Raw genomic sequence first — 20,834 nt, 5'->3', positions numbered from 1 at the left:
TGAGGTTATTGAACTTTATTTGCTAAAAAAATTATTTCAAAAGATAGATGTGTTGGCTGACCTAACCTGACCCGGATAAACCCAACCCATGTTTGTGTTAGGTGGGATTGGACAAGGCACGGACAGGTTTTATATAAATTGCTCTGGCCCATTGCCATCCCTACACTACTCATGAGCTAATTTTCAGTTTTTTTTTTAATGGATTAAACAATTTAAACAATGCAATAGACAGGCATGCTTTGATGAAAATTCATTCATATTGAACTTCTAAGGGCAACAACATACTATTTGTCTCTACAAACTTGCTGCCCAACATTGTTTGTTTTATCCAATCTGTTAATATATACATGACATAACGCTTAATTTACAATTTATATAGTTGAAGAATTTTTTAATATAGATGTTACCATAAACCCATCAATACAACTTTTTAGCATTGATGACAATCAGTAATGATGCATCTGAAGTGATTTGACAGGACTTCAGAAGAATGTTTTAAAAAGAAACAAAATTGGACCTGCTCTCTAATGCTATTCCAGTTTATCCCCTCGACCTTGATGATTGACTTCGTGAATAAGATGAGGACAGCACCTGTAAGAGAATGCATGATTAATGACAAGTTGCATGTCACTGAACTTAAATGGATGCGCAGTAAGTGCTGAAGGTATCCAGTCATTATCATGGTGATTATTATTGAAGATTACCCTTTTATATGCATTCATGTTCATAACATTATCAACCTTAGAAGCATAGATTGAAATGTGTTCTTGTCACAATTGCCAATTAACAACAATCTGAGATATTACCTAGGTATTTGGTTCAGTGGCCAGAGGTTCCACAACATCATGACTGTTTGCAACCTCAAGTAGGTTACTAAAAACCTATATCCTTTGTTACCCGTGTTTTGATTCTCTAATGGCATGTATGCAATATTGGATCTGAGTCTTAAAGAGTTTACAAAATTATTGCAATTTGTACCTGATATATCTTTGGTCCCTTCTTGAGTAGATAACCCACACTGTTTAAATTATCCACAAATGTGTCAATATCAGGAACCCTAAGACCAATCCTATCTGCCAAGCTGTAAATTTCCTGAAATACCATAATATATATGCATGACTAAAGGAGCATAAATCATAGCTAGAAAAGACAAGAGAAGCAAGAGTTCATACAGAAATTGAAAAGCAATCTTTCTGATCCAATTCTGATTGCTTATTGAGAGCACTTAAAAACCGTTTTGCTTCTTTCTGTTGACTCATCCCCCCACTCCGACCAAAGTCCACAAAACCATGCTCATCAACATACTTGTCATACAAAGATTCTTTCATTATTTCAACCACATCCTGCAAGATACATGACATTAAGTATGAACTTCATATGTACCAATCCAGATTCTTCAACCAAAGGTATAGTTGTTCTAAACTTCATTTAAAGTGAGTGGTCAATAATCAAAATTATTGCTAAAAAAATTGCAGATATAATCCACAACCTTTAATTAAAATAATGGTTCTTGTTCATGTTATAGGGTTTCGTCAAACTTAAGAATGCCAAACAAAAGAGAATTATTTAACCTTCATGCCATTATTTACGACCATTTTCATCTTCAAAATTTTGGAAAATTTTCATGTTTTTAAGTAGCTTTAGCTTCAAACTGGATTTTAATTTCTAGTATTTGCCATTTCAAGAATTATAAATTGCTTCCTTAAATCATGAGTACTTTATATTTTGCAAGAGCACTTTCAAAATTAAGTTCCCTTACAGTTGTTAAACATCTTTTCCTACTTCAATCTACAGCTCAAAATCCTTTATGAGAAAAGTAATAGTGACAGGACCGATGATATTAACATCTAGATAGATCATAGAGTATTCACCATTGCATCTTGGGCTGTTATCTCTTCTCTTAAGTCTAGCCGAGCTCGAGCCTCTGCCAGCCTGACTAGACTTTCCAGTTGCCTGGCAGTTATTGGTGTACCATCAGCTGATGTACTACGATCTCTAAGTTGTAAGTAAAACTTCTGCAGGATTTCTGCTGCCGGCTTTGACATCCTGATTTTGAAAATTAAAATTAAAATAATCAAAGGAAAAAGAGGAAACAAAAATAAAGAACTAAACAATATATTTTTCAATAGCAAATATCTACATTAGAGATGCAACGTGGAGAGTAGATCAAATCACCTAGGAAAGACATAAGTTCGAGCATAAGCAATATATTTGCGAAGAAGTTGAGCTGGTAGTGGAACAAAATCGACATCTTTCTTTGGGTCAAGTCTCCACTGAGAAACTAAAGAACCACCTTTTACACTCACATTTATGCCTTGAGCACTCTGTGATGCTGCATCTGGTGAAGCAAAAGCAAGAACAGTTACAGAAAAAAATTTGATGTCAATCAAATTGATTTCTTCCTTAAATTAGAAAACTTCCTTCCTAAGTCAAAACATGGAGTAGAAAAAATAGTGGAAACACTACCTCTCCGTAGCTTTTTTGCAGCTGGTGAAAGTTCTCCATGTCCAGAATGAAGCTGCAAAACAGATATTTATGGGAGCCCTATTATTGAATTACACACACAAAGATTACCTAGAAGAATTTGTGGTCCAACAGAACCATTACTTTGACAACTGACACTCCAATTTGTTGAAGAACTTTAAGTACACCAGGTAGTTTTATCTATTTAGCCAAAATTCATGTATGTTAAATAGTAAAAGATAATTGCAAATACTTCTTACCTTGGGAATAATCATTAATTGCACAAAAACAATAACACATGCTTATTTCTATTTTACACATTGCTTGTTTTTTCTTTTAAAGTATCGATTCTATCAAAATTTGTTCATGACATTTTTGGATAAATTTCCACTTCCCATTTGGGTGGCATGAGTGATTACTTTCCAAATTGTCACTATGACTGCATGACAGTATTAATGCTAAAGATAAAAGGCATGGTACCATAGACCTTAATAAGATATGAGTAGCATGTCATTCATTCATAATCATGCACCGCCAAAGAAAGGACAGATGGGAAACTTACCGACATGATGTGCTCTGAGACTCGCTTATCCAGAAATTCATCAGGTTTATCAAGTAATATGAAAACCAGATCAAATCGTGAGAGGAGTGCGGCACTCATTTTCAAATTTTCATTCACAGTTTTTGCTCGGCTGCAATTTGGATAATTGATATTAAGATTTATCAACATGTTTTTGAAAAACATAATAATCAGCATCACACTATAATAATATAACAGTCGTTCTGCTACTTAACAACTCGGGGTCATCTGTCACTACTTGCATAATTTATACATGGCCCACGAAGAAAGATAAATTCATCTAATATCACCTTAAAGAACAGTCTAGTAAGAAATTATCAAATCACAAAATGAAATTTTAAGAGATTACTTATAATGACCACCAACAGGGTTTGCTGCTGCTAAGACTGAAGTTCGGGCAGATAAACTTGCTACCAGTCCAGCCTTTGCAATGGAGACACATTGTTGTTCCATGGCTTCCAGTAGAGCCTGCAGTAATCCCAAGATAAGTGAAACCTATTTGATACTAAAGAGAGCAATCATAAAAGATTGATTAACAGTGGGACAAACCTGATGTTCTGCAGACATTTTGTCAAACTCATCAATGCAGCACAACCCACCGTCTGCAAGGACCATGGCACCTATTGGGAAATTCAATTATTACTTCAAGAGTATAAGAGTTAAAATTTTCCATGCGGTAGAGATGATTCACAAGCATTGAGCATCTATAGACCCAATTTTGTATATGTTGGTTTCTTAGCTAGCAAAACTATTTTGAGTCAAGCAAATTTGTAGTTGTCAAACAACCCAGAAGTCATGTCTTTATGCTCTAAAGTTGGAGAGATGTTATAAATTCCCATAATTTTATTATAGACTAATCCTTGCTATGGTAGCTTAATCAGCTATTTGACAAGAATCAGACCAACAATGTCCATCTCTTTTCCACTTGTCATATCAGAAATTTCTAATGCTTGGCTACTTTCAAAAGATTATGTTTCTGCCTGAAAGTTTCGACTAAATAATTGTGGCATTTGTCATTCTTTTTGCAGTAAGGCTATAATAATAGAGTACATACAGAAGACAAAAAAGAAAACTAAAGATTTCCCCTTTTTTTCCTTTTTTTTTGGCATGATAATCAGGTTAGAAAGGCATCAGAATTTCCCATGCAGTACTGCATTTCACAACTAAAGTATCACACTTAACAGGAATTCTTAAAAGTCAGATAGAGAAGGCTAGACCCAAGAGCAAATTTAGAAAGTGTCCTCCAACCCATTACTACCCCAAAACATAGAAAACCCAAAATCGCTAAATGTTTCAATATATTGCATTATCTATTGCAAGAATCAAAAGATATCAAACCCTGTGTTCTATAGCAACAACATTTCCAAGTGTCTAACCATGTGGTAAATCTCCTTTGAGAATATTAAAACACTGAAGATAAATGTAAAAAACACAAAGAAGATTTCAAAATCTGTTGAAAATTGAAATACTTGTGAAATTCAGTCAATCAACCATTACCTGAATCATTAGTAAAGCACTCATATTCCAATGCAGCAGAGAAAACAAATAAGATAGCCAAAACATCACAATTCAGAAAAGGAAATATGAAATAACTACCTGCCTCAAAAGCATAGTCACTTGTCATGGAATCCTTCACAACAGCTACAGTGAGGCCTGCTTTTGTAGTGGCATTGCCACATACATAAATGCCACGTGGAGAAACAGCAGCTGCTGCTTGCAGTATTTGGCTCTTTCCTAGTCCAGGATCACCTAGTAAAATGACAATTAACATGATACAACTTCAACTTCTCTTCCCCATAAACGATATAATATTCCCTGCAACCTTGACCTTTAGTTGATGAAAATACTTTGATGTGGTATCATTTTCATTCTCACTTTCAATAAGTAAAATAACTGACCAGATTTAGTTCCATCCAAAAAGAGTTTAAACATACCAACAACTATGACATGAAGGTCTCCTCTAACAGGGACCTTGTTCCGGTCCTTTGAATGCTTCCGAACACCTCCAAACAGTGCTAATGTTATGCCCGCTGTTGAGAAAAAGGAAATTCCATAAAAACACCTCAATTTCAGATACATGCTCAATAAGGACATTATCTAGAGTGCAACCTGAGGAAGTAGGTTTCATACTTAATTATGTGTTTACAACTATGTGATTTCACAAAAGCAATAGTTACCTCAAATGTCATTACATCTGTGGCCAGCACATGTCAGTGAAATTTTAAAGAATTAGCACATTGAATCCTTCCTGAACCATAACCTAGAATCTGATCTTAATTATCTAAATGAACCCGAAGCATACCATTTGGAAGTAATTCAGGAATTAAACCTTCATGAATCCATTTTTCTTCTTTCATTCACAGTAAAAGGAAGCTTTGAAGTGTCATGTTGGCATTGGTCCATGTGCTGTGGGCAACCCAACATCAGAAAAACCGTAACTCTAAGGTTACTGCAAGGAGCTATTTAAGCACAATTTCCTAAACAAAAAGTGTTGCTAAGACAGTGTGACCTTCCTCATAGCTGGCCATAGTGAAAGCTCTAGCCTCCAAGAAGGGTTTGGCACTAGACCAAACACAATTTGGACACGTGTCCAAAATTGGCCACATTGTCCACATCGTGTCCAGTCCAGTGCACTGCTGCACTGGACCGAAGCTTTACCCCTCTAAAAGTGCTCCTCTCTATCTCTTTCATGGTCTCTTTTGTTCTAGGGCTCCATCATCGTATATATTGTGGGACTTGGTCTGTGGACATTAGTAGGTGCTCATTCTTGTAGTTCCTACATACCAGAAAGCCTCTGAAGCCCATGAAAATTCATGGAGTCGTTGGAGCATTTTAAACTATTTTAACAAGTCCATAAACTGTTGTATTTGTTCCAACTGAAGTTATTAAGATGGGAAATTGGGTTTGGAGAATCCAAAAAAAAAAAAACATTAGCACATTCTATATTTGCCAAGCAAAATACTCAAAACATTACTTTTTGGATTAATCAGCATCATACCCTTATAAAGGGACAGGGTGAGGACAATAGTAATAGAATAGAACAAGCAATGGGGAAAAAATGAATTAGAACAATTTTTTTTTATTAAAAAAATATATATATGATTTAGCATGAAACCCTTGGACCATATAACAACAATGAATAGAGTACATATAACATTACCTTTAACAAGTTCATGTCCATAGATTGAAGGACATATAGATTGAAGTATTTGCCTGAAGATATCTGAGCCATTTTCCTCTTTAAACTTCACAACAAATTCCAAATCCCTTGGAGAAAATGAGAATAAATTGCACAGCTCCGTAGCTCTAGCTTTAGAATTAGAATCTTGTGAATCCTCAGGTGTAGACTGTGACTTGGAGTTTTTAATCGAAACTGCTTCTAGATACAAGTAGTAGAACCCTTGATTTTTGCTTTTCGATTTTCCTGAAAATAATGAAGTTTGCTCCAAACAGCATTAGCAGTAAAGAAGAGTTCAGAGTCTGCAAATTATAGATATGTTCTTGTCATCCATCTTAAAAGAACTAACTAATCATGTAACAATCCATGTCTGGCGATGAACTGAATAAACAGTGTGAAAGGAATCTCTTTATCATACCTCCTCCAATATCCATGTAATTATTAATTACTCTGATAATTCCAGTGACAGTCACCACATCTCCAGGTATGCATACATCAACAAGATCTTGGGTTAGTTCACATTCTACTGTTCGAGGAACTCGACCTTCTTCATGATCTTCAGGCTTTAAAAGTTCCTGCAGCCTGAAGTTGGATGAGGAAAAATCAAAACGCTAAGAAAGGGATGTCTGAAAAAAAAAAATAGCAGTTTTGGAAGTATTGAAGCAGAAGTTAGCATCACTGAGCTCACCTTATTTTCTGAAAATCTATTGTTTGAGCGGTAGATCGAATTGGATTAAAATTCTTGCTCTTGCATCCATAAAAATCACAACTTTGTGGTGGTGAAAACTTCCCATCCGGGAAAATACGCGTAATTTCAGTTTTGCACTTTGCACAGTGAAAACTCATCTGCACCACTAGAGGCCTGACAGTGCTAACCTTTACTACAGTACCACGCACGGATACAAGCTTGTCTGTCATGTCAACAAGTAATATCGTCTATATCATTTCCTTAACACTTGGACTAGTGATGAATATTTTAAGGCTTACCAATATAAGCTGCTTTTAAGTTCTTCAGGGCAATCATAGTTTCAGGGTAATTGTGCAGACGTACATTTATTTTCGCACCATCTACCATCATGTTTTTCTCCAAATTATTCAAAAGAACCTGCTTCCATATTAAATAAAGATAAAATATGCTAAGCCAAAAACAAAAATTTCGAGAAATTTCTACAATTATCACTTTGTACCTTGTGAATTGCGGCACTCATGCATAAGAGAGCCGCCTTAGGTTTATCCTCTAGCATTATGTAAAACTCTTCGAGATCACATACTTTCCGGAATTGTTGGAAGTCAATTGACAGAACGAAGACGCCATCGTCATCTTTTACCTGCGGCGTAATTCAAAAAAATATCAACCTTCTTTATTCACTGAGAAAATTATCTGAGATGTCCTCCTAATGCTTAGTGCGAGCTTGAATTCACTTTTTTTTTTTTTTCTCTCTTTTAGCTTTTTACCACAATTAACACAATGAACCCTCTTTACACATGAAAATTTTCAAAGAAACCCCAAACCGTTAGTGACAAATGCCGAAGTTTGAAAATTGGAGATGAAAATGAAAATGCCTCAAAATCCACATTCAAAAACACATACAACTCTCAAAAATCCAATTGCTTAAATAGAGAGAGAGAGAGAGAGAGAGAGAGACCTGCGAAGCGAGATTTAGGGCAAGTGGAGTGGAGAAGAAGGAAAAGAGAGCAGAAGTGAGGTTGAGGCAGTCGTCTTCGATTGTTGGGAAAAGCTGTTGGGGAAAGTATGAAGCCAGGATATCCATGTACCCGCTTGGGTCTCCGGACCCGGACCCGGACCTTGAAACCAACCCCATCTCGGTCTCTGCCTTTCTCTTTCTGTAGCTTCCTCCGATGGATTTCGAATTTCAGTTCTCTGAGCTGGATATTGGCGGGAGATCGAAAATTTGGGAGAAACAAAGAAAACCGTTGTCGTTTTGGCTTTAATACTAGACTAGACTACTACAGTACAATATTTCCCTTCTTTTTTTTTTGGGCTGAATAGTACAATATTTCACATGGGGGATGCTTATTACACATTTTCATAAAATGGAATAGTGAGACTAGCGTATTTATGGCTCGTTTAATATATGTGTTTAAATATGTGTTTTCATTTTTTAAACAATATTATATGTATTTTTATACATTTTTTCACCCACATATTTTTAAAAAATGCAAACAACGTTATTAGAACAACATTACCAAACGGATCCTTAGTTTATGAAATCACAAAGTGTGTAGTGTAACAGATTTTTACCCATCCATAAGGAGTAATTGTTGGTGTACATTACTTGTTGCACACATCGTGCACACAATTCAATTTTTGAACTGGAATTATGTTTTAAAGTCACGATCTTATTTTAAAAAGTATTGTATGTGTAATATTACTGTGTATAATAGACATTGCTCCTTTTAATTTTTACTTTTTCCAAGGTATACTAGGAGGAAAAGTTTAGAAAAAATTGTCTCACACCTACTGCATTTCAAAAAATTATTAACTTTTCTTATAAAATTTTTTTTTTATTAACTTTTACTTTTAATGACACAAGCTACTTAATGAGTTAAGTTGTTTAAGTAACATATGTAGTAGGTTCCAATTAACTCAACTAGTAAAGTTTCTGATGATTGAATAAGAGATTCGAAGTTCAATCCTGCTTACACCAAAAACCGATCAGTTTCTTTGTTAATTGATAAAGAGATATCATAAGTATATGTAAATGATTTTACGAGTATTTATGTAATAAGTGCTGACCATTGTTCTACTATGTTTAATTTATTTAAATAATCCAATCCAAAAAATAAAATATTTAAATACTATACATGAAAGATTTTATGAATATTTATGCTAGCCATAACCATCTTGTTTACACTGTTGTGTTGCTCTAACCTCGTATTTGGTTTGAGGGAAGGGAATGAAAGAGAAGAGAAAAGAATAAGGGGCGGGTAGAAAAATGTGGGCCCAAGTGATAGATTTTTCATCAAATTTAGTTCATTCTATTTTCTCTCATGCTATCAAAGGAAAAGGCTTAATTTCCCTTCATTTTTTTCCTCTTCCCCTCAAACCAAACATTGTGTAAATGTCCAACTATAAACTCATACAAACCATGTCACTTTCTCTCAAGTGAAATAAATATGGTGTGTACTTGTTTGAGATAATTTTAGTTTTATCTAATCAATGTGATTGTATGTGGGTTGATGACCTTTATTAGGAGAAATTATACCCTGTTTCGAGTGTATACTTTCTCTTACTCACAGTTGGGTGGGTCCCACAGCTAGTGGGTCCCATCAACTGTGAGTGTAGGGAAATATACACCCAAAACAAGATGTATTTTTCCCTGTATTAGGCCTCGATTTGTTGTTTGTGTACTTGATTTGACTATTTGACTTTGTTCTAAGGTGAATGTGGTTAGGTTATGTCTCAATTAAGAGAAATTTTTAAGACGACGATGCTAGTAACAGTAGACTATGGAAAGCAAATGACTTAAACTTCTAAGTTATTGAAAATGTCAAGACCATGTTCTAAATGAGATTCAATGTCATTACGTACCAAGAAACTAAGTAGCTCAAGGTTATGTCAAGTGTTACTGCAAACACGATAGATAGGTGTCTAAGCAAATAATCTAAACATCAAATGAGGTTGATAATAAGGAATTAAGGATCTAACAAGAATAAATCAACAAGATTAATAAAGTAACAAGTTACAAGGATACTACTCACTTGCAAGAGCACTCTACAAAATTTTACAACCTAAGGGAAACTATTGAAGAAATAAAATAAGAAGATAATCATTTTTGTATCATCAAGTTTGTTAGTGGAAAATTGTATCTTTTATTGAGAATAAGTGTCGATTTGAAATAGCTTATTTAGCTAAAATTGAAAACTTTTTGCTGAAAGTGTAGAAAAAAAGTTATTGAAAAATTCAGCTCATCCCAAACGCACACTAAAAGTCCATTTGGATACAACTTATTTTGCTAAAAACTGAAAACACTATAGCAAAATAATTTTTAAATGTGTGAAAAATTACTGTTCACTTTTTTTTTTTTTTGGTTCATATGCCTTGGTGCACTGTTCATGTCCTATGAATAGTGCACCAGGTGCTGGTCTTTAAAAAAAAAAAAAATTCCTGAAAACGCACAAGAGAGACAAACGTGAACGTGGATGCTGTATCCAAACCAAGCATAAGTATACGTTTGGATAGAAATGATTTCTCCTGCAGGTTTTTTTTTTTTTTTTTTTTTTTTTTTTTTTTTTTTAGCGCCTCTTTCACTATTCATGGGACATGAACAATGCATTTAGGCTTATGAATAGTAACCCGTGCGTGAATAGTAACTTTTATTATTTTTAGTTTTCAATTTTCAGTTTCCAGCAAAATAAGCGATATCCAAATGGATCCTAAGTCATCAATTTTATATCTAAGGCGTTTGACATTTGTTGATCAGTATTCCTTCCATGATTATCCCTTCTTTTAGGCTTTGATGGCACTTGCTACTCATCCAAGTGTCATTTGTAATTTCCATAATTGCCTTGATGCCACTTGTCTTTATTTCATGCCGCTGTTACGGGAATTATAACTACTATAAAAATGGTTGTCTTACTACATGAAAACAGTTGTCTATGTTTCCCATGTTGACTCGTGCTTATTGCCTTATAGATGTCACATCTCGATTCCATCCATTTTTGCACATGAGATGAGGCTAAATTTATTATTTTATCCAATAGTATCCCCCATTCATAACAATAGTGGCAAGCTCTACAATTTGATAGTGGGGAAAGTGTTTTGTGTTAAAAAATAAGTAATGTTGCATAACAATTTTTGTAATTATGGAATTATTAAAATTTTACTAGTTCTTATCTAGATCGATTGTTGACATCACTTTTTTACTTATCAATAACAACTTATCACCTCAATAATTGTGATTTTTGTTGACTCGAGACTTATTGGATAAAAAATTATTTTGTAACCAAGAGTCTCTTTCATTCAACGTTGTCATATGAGATAACCCCTAAAAAATCTATTTTGTAACCGAGAGTTTCTTTCATACCCAAGACATTTAATGATTATAGACAGTTATTCCTTCAATGATTCTCCCTCCTTTTGGGCTTTGTTGCTAGTTGTCAGGTATTATATGTAACTTCTATAATTATCTCAAGTCAATTGTCTTTGTTTCTCGCACTATCACAAAAATTGATAACTGATATGAAAATTGTCATATCCACGTTTCCCATTATGTTTTCTTTTTGCTTATTGCCTTACAAATGTTGCATCGCTATTCCACCAATAATCACATAAGTGGCAATTGGCAACAAAGCCCAAAAGGAGGGAGAATCATTGAAAGAATAACTATCAATAATCATCAAATGTCTTGTGTATGAAAGAAACTCGCGGTTACAAAATAGATTCTTTAGGGTTTATCTCATATGACAACGTTGAATGAAAGAGACTCTTGGTTACAAAATAAATTTGTAACCAAGAGTCTAAGGATGAGTGTTCTTCCCACCCTTGCCTTATAAGCCTTTGGCCTAAGAATGAGTGTACCACTACTACACTTTTTTGTGGGAGGAACGAATCTACCTCAATAAGGAATTGTCCTCTTTGAAAATGGTTTTGAGCCTTAGTCCTCAAGGTTTTGCTCAATCCCACATCGAGGAGAGACATCTCCCACCCTTGCCTTATAAGCCTTTGGCCTAAGGAAGGGTGTACCACTACTACACATCTCTTCCCGATATGGGATTGAACAAAATCTTGAGGACTAAAACTCAAAGCCATTTCTAAAGAGGACAATTCCTTCTTGGGGTAGATTCGTTCCTCCCACAAGTATGTTTTTTATTTTTGCTTTTTTTGAGGTTTTGTTGAGTATGTTCCAATTTTTTTTTTTTTTTTTTTTTTTGAGAATGAAGTATGTTCCAATTAATAGCTTAAAGTTATGTTAAGTTCAACTTCAAGCATGATAGATAGGTACATTAGCAAACAATCACAAAAATTGATAACTGATATGAAAACTGTCATATCCACATTTCCCACTATGTTTTCTTTTTGCTTATTGCCTTACAAATGTTGCATCGCTATTCCACCAATAATCACATAAGTGGCAAGGACGAATTTTATTATTTTATCCAATAATATCCTCCAATCAAAATACTAACACTCATGAGGAAGTAAAAATATTTTTGAAAATTATTAAGGAGAGAAAAAAATGTTGATGTTGAGTATGTTTTTTATTTTTGCTTTTTTGAGGTTTTGTTGAGTATGTTCCTCTCCTTCTTCTTTTTTTTTTTGAGAATGGAGTATGTTCCAATTAATAGCTTAAAGTTATGTTAAGTTTGACTTCAAACATGATAGATAGGTGCATTAACAAACAATTTAAACATCAAATGAGGTCGATAATAAGGCATTAGCAAACAATTTAAAATCAAATGAGGTCCATAATAAGGAATTAATGATCTAACAAGATTAACAACTAAGAACTTTGATAAAATTAAATGAAACTCGAGTAAATAAACAATATTAACAAAGTAACAAAATACAATGAAATTACTTATTTGTATGAGCACCTTATAAAACCCTACCAACTAAGAGAAACTGTTAATGAAATACAATAACAAGAGTCATTTTTGTATAAGCAAGTTTGTTAGTGGAGAGTTATGTCTTTTATTGAGAATATTTCATTCGTTTATACCTAGGGTGTTTGACAGCTATTCCTTCCATGTTTCTCCTTTCTTTTGGGCTTTGATGACATTTGCTGCTCTTTCAAGTGTTATTGTCTTAATGTCAATCGTCTTTATTTTGCGCAATGTTACAATAATTGATAACTGCTATGAAAATGACCGTTTAACTATATGAAAATGGTTGTCCATGTTTCCCATGTTTTTTTATTTTTTGGTAAATTTTCCCATTTTTTTCATGCTTATTGCATGGGTGATGGGGCTGAATTTATTATTTCATCTAATAGTATCATATAATCAAAATAATAGTGGCAAATTTTATAGTTTGTTAATGGGAAAAGTGTGTTGTGTTAAAAAACAAGTAATGCTGCATAACAATTGAATTAGCAAGTTCTTATTAGTTCTCATTTATATTCACTATTAACTTCACTTTTTTACTTATTAATAAAAACTTGTCACATTGATAACTGTGAATTTTTTTTTGTTTACTCTTGACTTATTGGGAAAAAAATGCTTTTGCAACCATGAGTTTCTTTCATACCACAAGATAGTTTAAAAGTTATTGATAGTTATTCCTTCAATGTTTCTCCTCCTTTTTTGGGCTTTGATGATAGTTGTCAAGAGTTATTTGGAACTTCCAAAATTGTCTCGATGTTAGTTGTCTCAATTTCTAGCGCTAAACAAAAACGAATAATTGATATGAAAACTATCATATCCGTGTTTCCCATGATGTTTTATTCATGCTTATTGCCTCATAGATGTTGAATCGCTATTTCGTCAATAATTACACAAGTGGCAGGAATTAATTTTTTATTTTATTTTATCCAAATAGTATCCTCCATCCAAAATACTAACTCCCGCGACAGGAACGAGCCTAAGATTTTAAACCAGTAAAGGTCGGAGTATAAAGAAAAGGAAAAACTCTAAATATACATCTATATAGTATTAAAAAATTATAAATATTTAAAATTGTTGTTTCTAAATACATTAAGATGTAATCATTTACCAACAAAGATAAAAACAAAAACAAAATAATGTTTTTTTTTAATACTAGGCTGGCTAGGATTTAAAAAAAAAAAAAAAATTAGAGCATTCACAATGACGGTACTAAAAATATTAGTTTTTATCACATCACTTTACAATACACTCAATATCAAATGTTCTTTTTTTTATCACTTCATTTAAAATAATATAAACAACTCTTTAAAATAATAAAGGAAGTAAGAGAATTCGAGTTTTTTAATTGGAGAAAGAGATATAATCTTAATAAAATATTGTATTTTATTTTTAACAACTTACTATAGTCAACTGGTATTTATACCAGTTTATTTTAGTTGCAAAAAGCTTAGCTTTAACTTCTCCAATAACATATAATTTTTTGACCACTGCACACCCTTGGTGCGATAATCACTTCACAAGTATAAGTGCTTGTGGGGTGTAGGGGGCAAGGGCCGGGGTTCAAGTCTCCAAGAGGGAGTTTTACACACATATACACTTAGATTAGGTTAGAGTAGAATTCTATTTTGTATCGAAAAAAAAAAAAACACATAATTTTTTGGTTCTTTGGTAGTAAAATAGTTTTTTTTTTTTTTTTGCTTAAATACAATCACTATTGTGAATGTTTTTATTATTTTTGTTAAGTTTTTGGGTTTGAATAGTTGCAAGTTGGGTAAGGCTAGTTAGATTTATAGAGGAAAAAGAGCATCTAAGGTTTTGGAAGAGGCCCAATTACATAAATGAAATATATTATAACTATATATATATATAATTGGACCCAGGGGGCCCAGGCCCTCGAGCCCCCACCTGGGTCCGTCCTTGTCCCAAGAGGAAGTAAAAATAATGTCGAAAACAAATAAGAAAAAAAAGAAGAAGATAAAACTAGCTAAGCTTTAACCAAAAAAAAAAACTAGCTAAGCAAGTTGGAGGCCCGTTTGGTACTTTGTTTAAATAACAATTTTTGTCGTTTAAACATCACAACATGTATTTTCACCCACACGTATTTTCATAGCACTTAAACAACATTACTAAAAATCTCTTACTAAATAGGCCTTTGGTACCTCTCAAAGTCATAAGTGCTTGGAGAAGCCGGAGGAGTGAGTTAGAGTCGCCAGAGTCGCAACATCTATGGGCCCGTTTGGTAATGCTGTTCTAATAATGTTATTTGTATTTTTTGAAACTACGTGTGAGATGAAAAATATATAAAAATACATGTAATATTGTTTAAAAATTAAAAATTGGTATTTAAAACTGTCCATAAATACATGTATCAAACATCTCATATTATCCAAGTATGTCTAACCATTTAAATAAAAAAATAAAAGAAAAATAAAAGGAAAACCAGCGTATAGATAGGCTTTGAGTAAGATAAGACATTTGAAAAAGTTATTTGATATTCATGTTGGTGGGAATCGTGGGATTGATGAGTTGACAATGAAACCACAGGCGTTACTGAAACTTGTAACGGCCCAAAATGGGGCTCCCCATTTGGCCCCTACCCACAATAACCATACCCTTAAATTTCTTCACACCTGACACGTAATCAAGCGTTTTCAATCCCTATCTGATGATTCTGATTTCTGATCAGATCAAGACCGGTCAATCGCTTCCAAAACAAACACTACCCCTTCAAAAAACAAAAATAAAAAATAAAACCCCCGTCTGATCTCCGCCACGTGGCATTGAATCCCATTTGCGCTGTCTTCATCTCGTGATTAAACGAAGAACCTGTTTCTCTTTACAAGTACAAAACCACCACCACCACACCGCACCAGGTCTTGACCACCTTACCCTTCTCTCTCTCTCACAACAGAAAACCCCCAAATATTTCTTTACACTTTCAAGTTTCAACTCTCTCATCAAAACTCTCACGGGGCATAGCAAAAACTAAGGTAACAAATACAATCCTTCCCTTTTTTCTTTGTTCTTGTTGTTGTTTTTTTTTTTTTAATGTTTTACTATTGTATTGTGCGAATGTGATATTTATTATTAGGGCTCGTTATGGTAATCGTAATAATGTAAATTTTTCTTTTTTTTTTTACTATTTGATTCTTTTTAGGGTTTTCCTTAATGTCTGCAAATTCTTCCCATATCGACCTGAACTCCGACGTCGATTCGGCCGACCCGGAAAACGGGTCTCTTCGGGTTAAGAATTCGGAGCCTTCGGTTAAACCCGTTGGTTCTGAAACTGAAACCCTAACGGTAAAGGAGGAGCCTTTGAAGAGTCAGAGTCAGGTTCAGGGTTCTTTAGTGGAGAAAGTTAGGATCTTTAGTGAGATTGAGGGTGCTGAGAGTTTAGTGGGGGGGCAAGTTGTTGTTGGGGAAGTGAAAAGCGATAAAGAATTGGTTTTGGAGTCGAAAAATAGTGTTGGGATTGTTGGGACTATGGTTGGGGATTCAGGGTTTAATGAAAAGAATGTTGGTACTGTAGATGGAGACCCTTTTGTAGAAGGGAATGATCCATTGCAAAGTCGGGCCGAGGAGGAAGTAGTTGGAAGTGATGGGGGTCAAAATGGAAAGCAGGTTCATGTTGACGAGGTCTCAGGTTCTAGACAGGGTGATAGAGAGCCGGGTGTAGAGTCAGTTAGCCAATTATCAACTGCAGCGGAGATTGATGAGACGGGGGTTACTCATGTTTCTGAGGTTTTATCTTCAGAGGGATTAGAAAACCAGGATACGAAAATGGATGCAGTTGTAGAGACCAATGAGAAACGATCTCCAGACGTTCATGTTTCTGAGGTTTTAACTTCAGAGGGATTAGAAAACCAGGATACGAAAATGGATGCAGTTGTAGAGACCAATGAGAAACGATCTCCAGACGTTCATGTTTCTGAGGTTTTAACTTCAGAGGGATTAGAAAACCAGGATACGAAAATGGATGCAGTTGTAGAGACCAATGAGAAACGATCTCCAGACGTTCATGTTTCTGAGGTTTTAACTTCAGAGGGATTAGAAAACCAGGATACGAAAATGGATGCAGTTGTAGAGACCAATGAGAAACGATCTCCAGACGTTCATGTTTCTCTTCAGAGGGATTAGAAAACCAGGATTGGATGCAGTTGTTGGATTTAACTTCAGAGGGATTAGAAAACCAGGATATGAAAATGGATGCAGTTGTAGAGACCAATGAGAAACGATCCCCAGACACTCATGTTTCTGAGGTTTTAACTTCAGAGGGATTAGAAAACCAGGATGTGAAAATGGATGCAGTTGTGAAAATGGATGCAGTTGTAGAGACCGATGAGAAACAGTCCCCAGATGCTCATGTTATGGAAGCTGGGGTTAGCGAGACTATTGGAGAGGAGTCTAATGCTTTCAATCTTGTTGTAGATTTGAATCCGTATATGACAACGGATGAGAATGTCAAATCAGGTGCCTCAAGGCCGGAATTTCATGTCTCTGATCTAGTATGGGGTAAAGTTAGGAGCCATCCTTGGTGGCCTGGGCAGATTTTTGATCCTTCAGATTCGTCAGACAAGGCAAAGAAGTATTTTAGAAAAGATGGTTATCTGATAGCGTATTTTGGAGATCAAACATTCGCTTGGAATGAAGAGGCACGGATAAAGTCTTTTAGGGGGCATTTCTCGCAAATGGAGAAGCAGAGCAATAAGGAAGAATTCCACTATGCTGTTGTCTGTGCTTTGGAAGAGATTTCCAGACGCGTAGAGTTTGGGCTGGCCTGTTCCTGCACATCAGAAGAAGTGTATGCCAAACTCAGAACTCAGATAATAGCTAATGCCGGAATCAGGGAAGAATCGAGTAGAAGAGTTGGTGGGGACTATTCTTTGACTGCTGATTCTTTTGAACCTGTTGAACTTGTTAATTATATTAAAGAATTAGCTCAATCGCCACGTGGTGAAGCTAACAGACTTGAACTTGTAATAGCACGGGCTCAATTGTCAGCCTTCTATCGTTGGAAGGGTTATTCTCAGCTGCCTGAGTTCAATATGGTTGGTGCTCTGTTGGAGAGTGATGCGGACATTCTACCAATTGGGGAGAAGAGAAATCACAGTGAGTTGAATGAGAATGCTATTCCGGATATTGACAATGAGAAGCCGTTGGCTTCTGGAAAAGGAAAGTCGAAGAGTCAATTAAGCTCTTCTGGTAAGCGAAAGCACATCTCTGGGGATAGTACGTCCCCCAGTAAAAAAAAGAAAAAAGAGAAGAGTTTGTCCCCCAGTAAAAAGGAGAAAAAAGAGAAGAGTTTGCCCCCCAGTAAAAAGGAGAGAAAAGAGAAGAGTTTGTCCCCCAGTAAAAAAGAGAGAGAAGAGAAGAGTTTGTCCCCCAGTAAAAAAGAGAAAAAAGAGAAGAGTTTGTCAGATTTGCTCACTGAGAAGAGCTTGCGTACTTCAAATGGTGAAAATGGATCAAAAAAGAAAGATGTTGGTAAGTTGCTTTCAAAATTGTCTGGAAAGAAACGCAAGGCAGTTGATGGTACGTCTGATGACTCTTCTGTGAAAGATGAGAAGCATCATCTGTCATCAGGGTCTGCTGATAAGCCTGTACAGACCAGGCAAACTTTTAAAGTTGGAGATAGCATTCGTCGGGCTGCCAGCCAACTGAATGGGTCAAGTCCAATACTCAAGTATGGTGATGGAATTTCTCAAGATTCTGCGGACAAGAATAAAAGCAAACAAAATCCTAGCTTGGGGAGATCCCACATTAGTGAGCTCACAAAAATTGAGGTTTCCTCTCCTGAAGAGATGCTGTCACAGCTCTGCTTGGCTGCCAGACATCCCATGAAAGGATACAACTTTTTAGTTTCTATTGTTAGCTTTTTCTCAGGATTCCGGAATTCTGTTAGCCGGGATGATTCTAATTTCATGGAGCGTGAATGGTGTTTGAAACGAGTCTTCGGTGGGAAAACTGGAAAAAGATCAAGAAAGCGAGGAATCAATGAAAAATCCAAGTTGGAGACGAGCGACTCTTACTGGACTGACAGGATTATCCAAAGCCTACCTGAAGAGCACTCGTCACTTGAGAATCAGAATGAAGCAAGAGAGATTCTGCCTGAGACTCCAAGTGAAAAGGATTGTTCTGCTATTGAACCACTAGTAGCTTTTGAAATGAGTCTGAATATGGATTCTAAGCAACAAAGTTTTGGTGAAAATCTTGGATCAGATGCAGTGAAGCCAGTGGCTCACTTGGAGGAGAGCTTTAGGCCGGATCCCTCACCGACGGCTCTTATTCTGAACTTTATGGACATGGATGCTGTTCCTTCAGAAGCAAATCTTAATAAGATATTTAGCCGCTTTGGGTCATTGAATGATTCAGAGACTGAAGTTATAAAGAAGAGTAACCGAGCCAAGGTGGTTTTCAAGAGACGTGCTGATGCAGAGACGGCTTTTAGCAGTGCTGGGAAATTCAGCATTTTCGGACCTTCACTTGTCAGTTATCGACTCAAATATTTGTCCTCTACACCAAGTAAAGCTTCTCCCAGTACCAAAAAGCGAGGCAGAAAGGATACAACATCAGAGGAAGGCAATGCGGTTTGATGCTTTGAACTCTCTTAACTAGATGTTGATTCAGCGTTTAGGTATTCATCATGAATCAAGTATGAATGTACTGTTGGTTAACTGAAATGCGGTTAGCAAGCAAATAGGTGAGTAGTTGACTTGGATATGATTGTGAAAATGTGTAGGAAGCAGACTCAATCAAATGTATCTAACCAGTTGGTTATTTTTTAATTGACTCTTAGAAAGTTCTACATTTTCAGTAATTGGGTTCTTTGCCTGAGATTTTATTAGGCCATGATGTTGGGGCCTGTCAAGGCTTTGGAGATTCTGGGTTTCATTGGTTGTTTAGATTTTTCAGTATACCTCAATTTAAGGTTTTATAATATAGTCTTGTCCATCTTGTCTTATGATGAATGCTTTGTGTCAACGTAAATTTGTCAACTGGTTTTGTTTTCTGGAGTTAATGCTACACCATATTATCTCAGTTAGTCACGTTCCTTCTTCTTGTTAACCCTGTATAAGGATACAGGATCAGCAGCCAATCACTAATGATCTTTTGGCCAAATGACATTTCTTGGTTTCCAACCGTGATGATCTTTTGGCCAAATGACATTTCTTGGTTTTCAACCGTGGCGATTGGAGTCGGATCTCCCCCTCCCATGTCTGACTTGTACATGCATGATTATTTGCATTCAATGTTGAAGATTTTTTCTTTTTGGGTGTTATAAAAGTTTAAAAAGATGAAAAAAAACATTTTTATTTTCTTTTATTTATTTATTTGTCAATGTTCAATTATATTTGAGCAGATTTATGGTAATATAAGGTTTTCTGAGTAGGATCATGACCAGATGTTTGTAATTCAAGCTAGTCGAACTAACTTCAATGGTTTGTGATGCCCTGAAGTTCTTTTGACTGTCAAGAGACTCAAAACTGTGATCTTAATATCGTTCATTACAGCCATTTATCTCTATTGTGGCAAAACAGAGAGGAAAATATGATTTGGCTGAGTACTTATTATTATGTGATTATGTCCCTGCCAATTTCATTTAAATTAAATTCTATGTTATTATGCCTGCTATGTTTACTCTAGATATTGAGATTGGATGATATCATGTTCCTTATGACGGATTAAAAATGAGATTTGGCCAATCTCTTTTATTTTACGAGATCCTGTTCATTTCTAAAATCACATTTGTATGAATTACACCATTAATCCTAGTACAATATCTTGCAACCATAAACTGTTTTGATTTAAATTTTGTGTAGGTTCATTGGTTTTTGATTTATCTTACGTTCTAGCAAATCTGGTTTCATTTTATTCTCAGCATATTCCTTGCCACTGTATGCTGTAAAGATAATATTAAAATCCCTCTAGTAGAGTGTTTTCAAAACTCATAATATAAACCTATTATGGTGGTGGCCTGTCCTAGCATGTCAGATTTTCACTTTTTATCATGTCCCGGCGCGCATATACACTTGATGGTTGATGGTA

General features: G+C 35.2%; 3 protein-coding genes across 3 annotated transcripts; 2 read left to right on the top strand and 1 right to left on the bottom strand.

Annotated features, from left to right (window-relative positions):
• Nucleotides 1–27: 27 nt before the first annotated feature.
• Nucleotides 28–8,150, bottom strand: LOC115952745 (probable DNA helicase MCM8). Its single transcript, XM_031069979.1, has 17 exons — nucleotides 7,868–8,150; nucleotides 7,409–7,549; nucleotides 7,209–7,326; nucleotides 6,910–7,132; nucleotides 6,640–6,803; nucleotides 6,204–6,467; nucleotides 4,978–5,073; nucleotides 4,640–4,792; nucleotides 3,593–3,663; nucleotides 3,393–3,511; nucleotides 3,026–3,155; nucleotides 2,467–2,518; nucleotides 2,176–2,338; nucleotides 1,872–2,046; nucleotides 1,173–1,343; nucleotides 979–1,092; nucleotides 28–591 (listed from the first exon to the last, which is right to left on the bottom strand). The coding sequence occupies exons 1-17, from the start codon at nucleotides 8,042–8,044 to the stop codon at nucleotides 541–543; spliced, it is 2,382 nt and encodes a 793-aa protein (XP_030925839.1). The 5' UTR covers nucleotides 8,045–8,150; the 3' UTR covers nucleotides 28–540.
• A 7,239-nt stretch (nucleotides 8,151–15,389) lies between these two features.
• LOC115952110 lies at nucleotides 15,390–16,925 on the top strand. Its single transcript, XM_031069191.1, has 2 exons — nucleotides 15,390–15,778; nucleotides 15,946–16,925. The coding sequence occupies exon 2, from the start codon at nucleotides 15,957–15,959 to the stop codon at nucleotides 16,923–16,925; it is 969 nt and encodes a 322-aa protein (XP_030925051.1). The 5' UTR covers nucleotides 15,390–15,778; nucleotides 15,946–15,956.
• Nucleotides 16,926–16,956: 31 nt separating this feature from the next.
• LOC115952793 lies at nucleotides 16,957–19,749 on the top strand. Its single transcript, XM_031070068.1, has one exon. It carries the CDS (start codon nucleotides 16,985–16,987, stop codon nucleotides 19,379–19,381), a length of 2,397 nt encoding a protein of 798 aa, XP_030925928.1. The 5' UTR covers nucleotides 16,957–16,984; the 3' UTR covers nucleotides 19,382–19,749.
• Nucleotides 19,750–20,834: the final 1,085 nt, after the last annotated feature.

The sequence above is a fragment of the Quercus lobata genome, chromosome 7 (genome assembly GCF_001633185.2).
Source record: "Quercus lobata isolate SW786 chromosome 7, ValleyOak3.0 Primary Assembly, whole genome shotgun sequence".
NCBI lineage: Eukaryota > Viridiplantae > Streptophyta > Magnoliopsida > Fagales > Fagaceae > Quercus > Quercus lobata.
The sequence above is the reverse complement of the archived record's forward strand: the minus strand, read 5'-3'. Positions and strand labels throughout refer to the sequence as shown.

Excerpts from the sequence above, each read along its gene's own strand:
- LOC115952793 (XM_031070068.1), top strand. The coding sequence starts at position 16,985 with ATGAAAATGGATGCAGTTGTAGAGACCAATGAGAAACGATCCCCAGAC.
- LOC115952745 (XM_031069979.1), bottom strand. The coding sequence starts at position 8,044 with ATGGGGTTGGTTTCAAGGTCCGGGTCCGGGTCCGGAGACCCAAGCGGG. Across the intron at positions 3,512-3,592 it reads AAATGTCTGCAGAACATCAG|GCTCTACTGGAAGCCATGGA; the intron begins GTTTGTCCCACT and ends GGATTACTGCAG. Across the intron at positions 2,519-3,025 it reads TCTCAGAGCACATCATGTCG|CTTCATTCTGGACATGGAGA; the intron begins GTAAGTTTCCCA and ends TCTGTTTTGCAG.
- LOC115952110 (XM_031069191.1), top strand. The coding sequence starts at position 15,957 with ATGTCTGCAAATTCTTCCCATATCGACCTGAACTCCGACGTCGATTCG.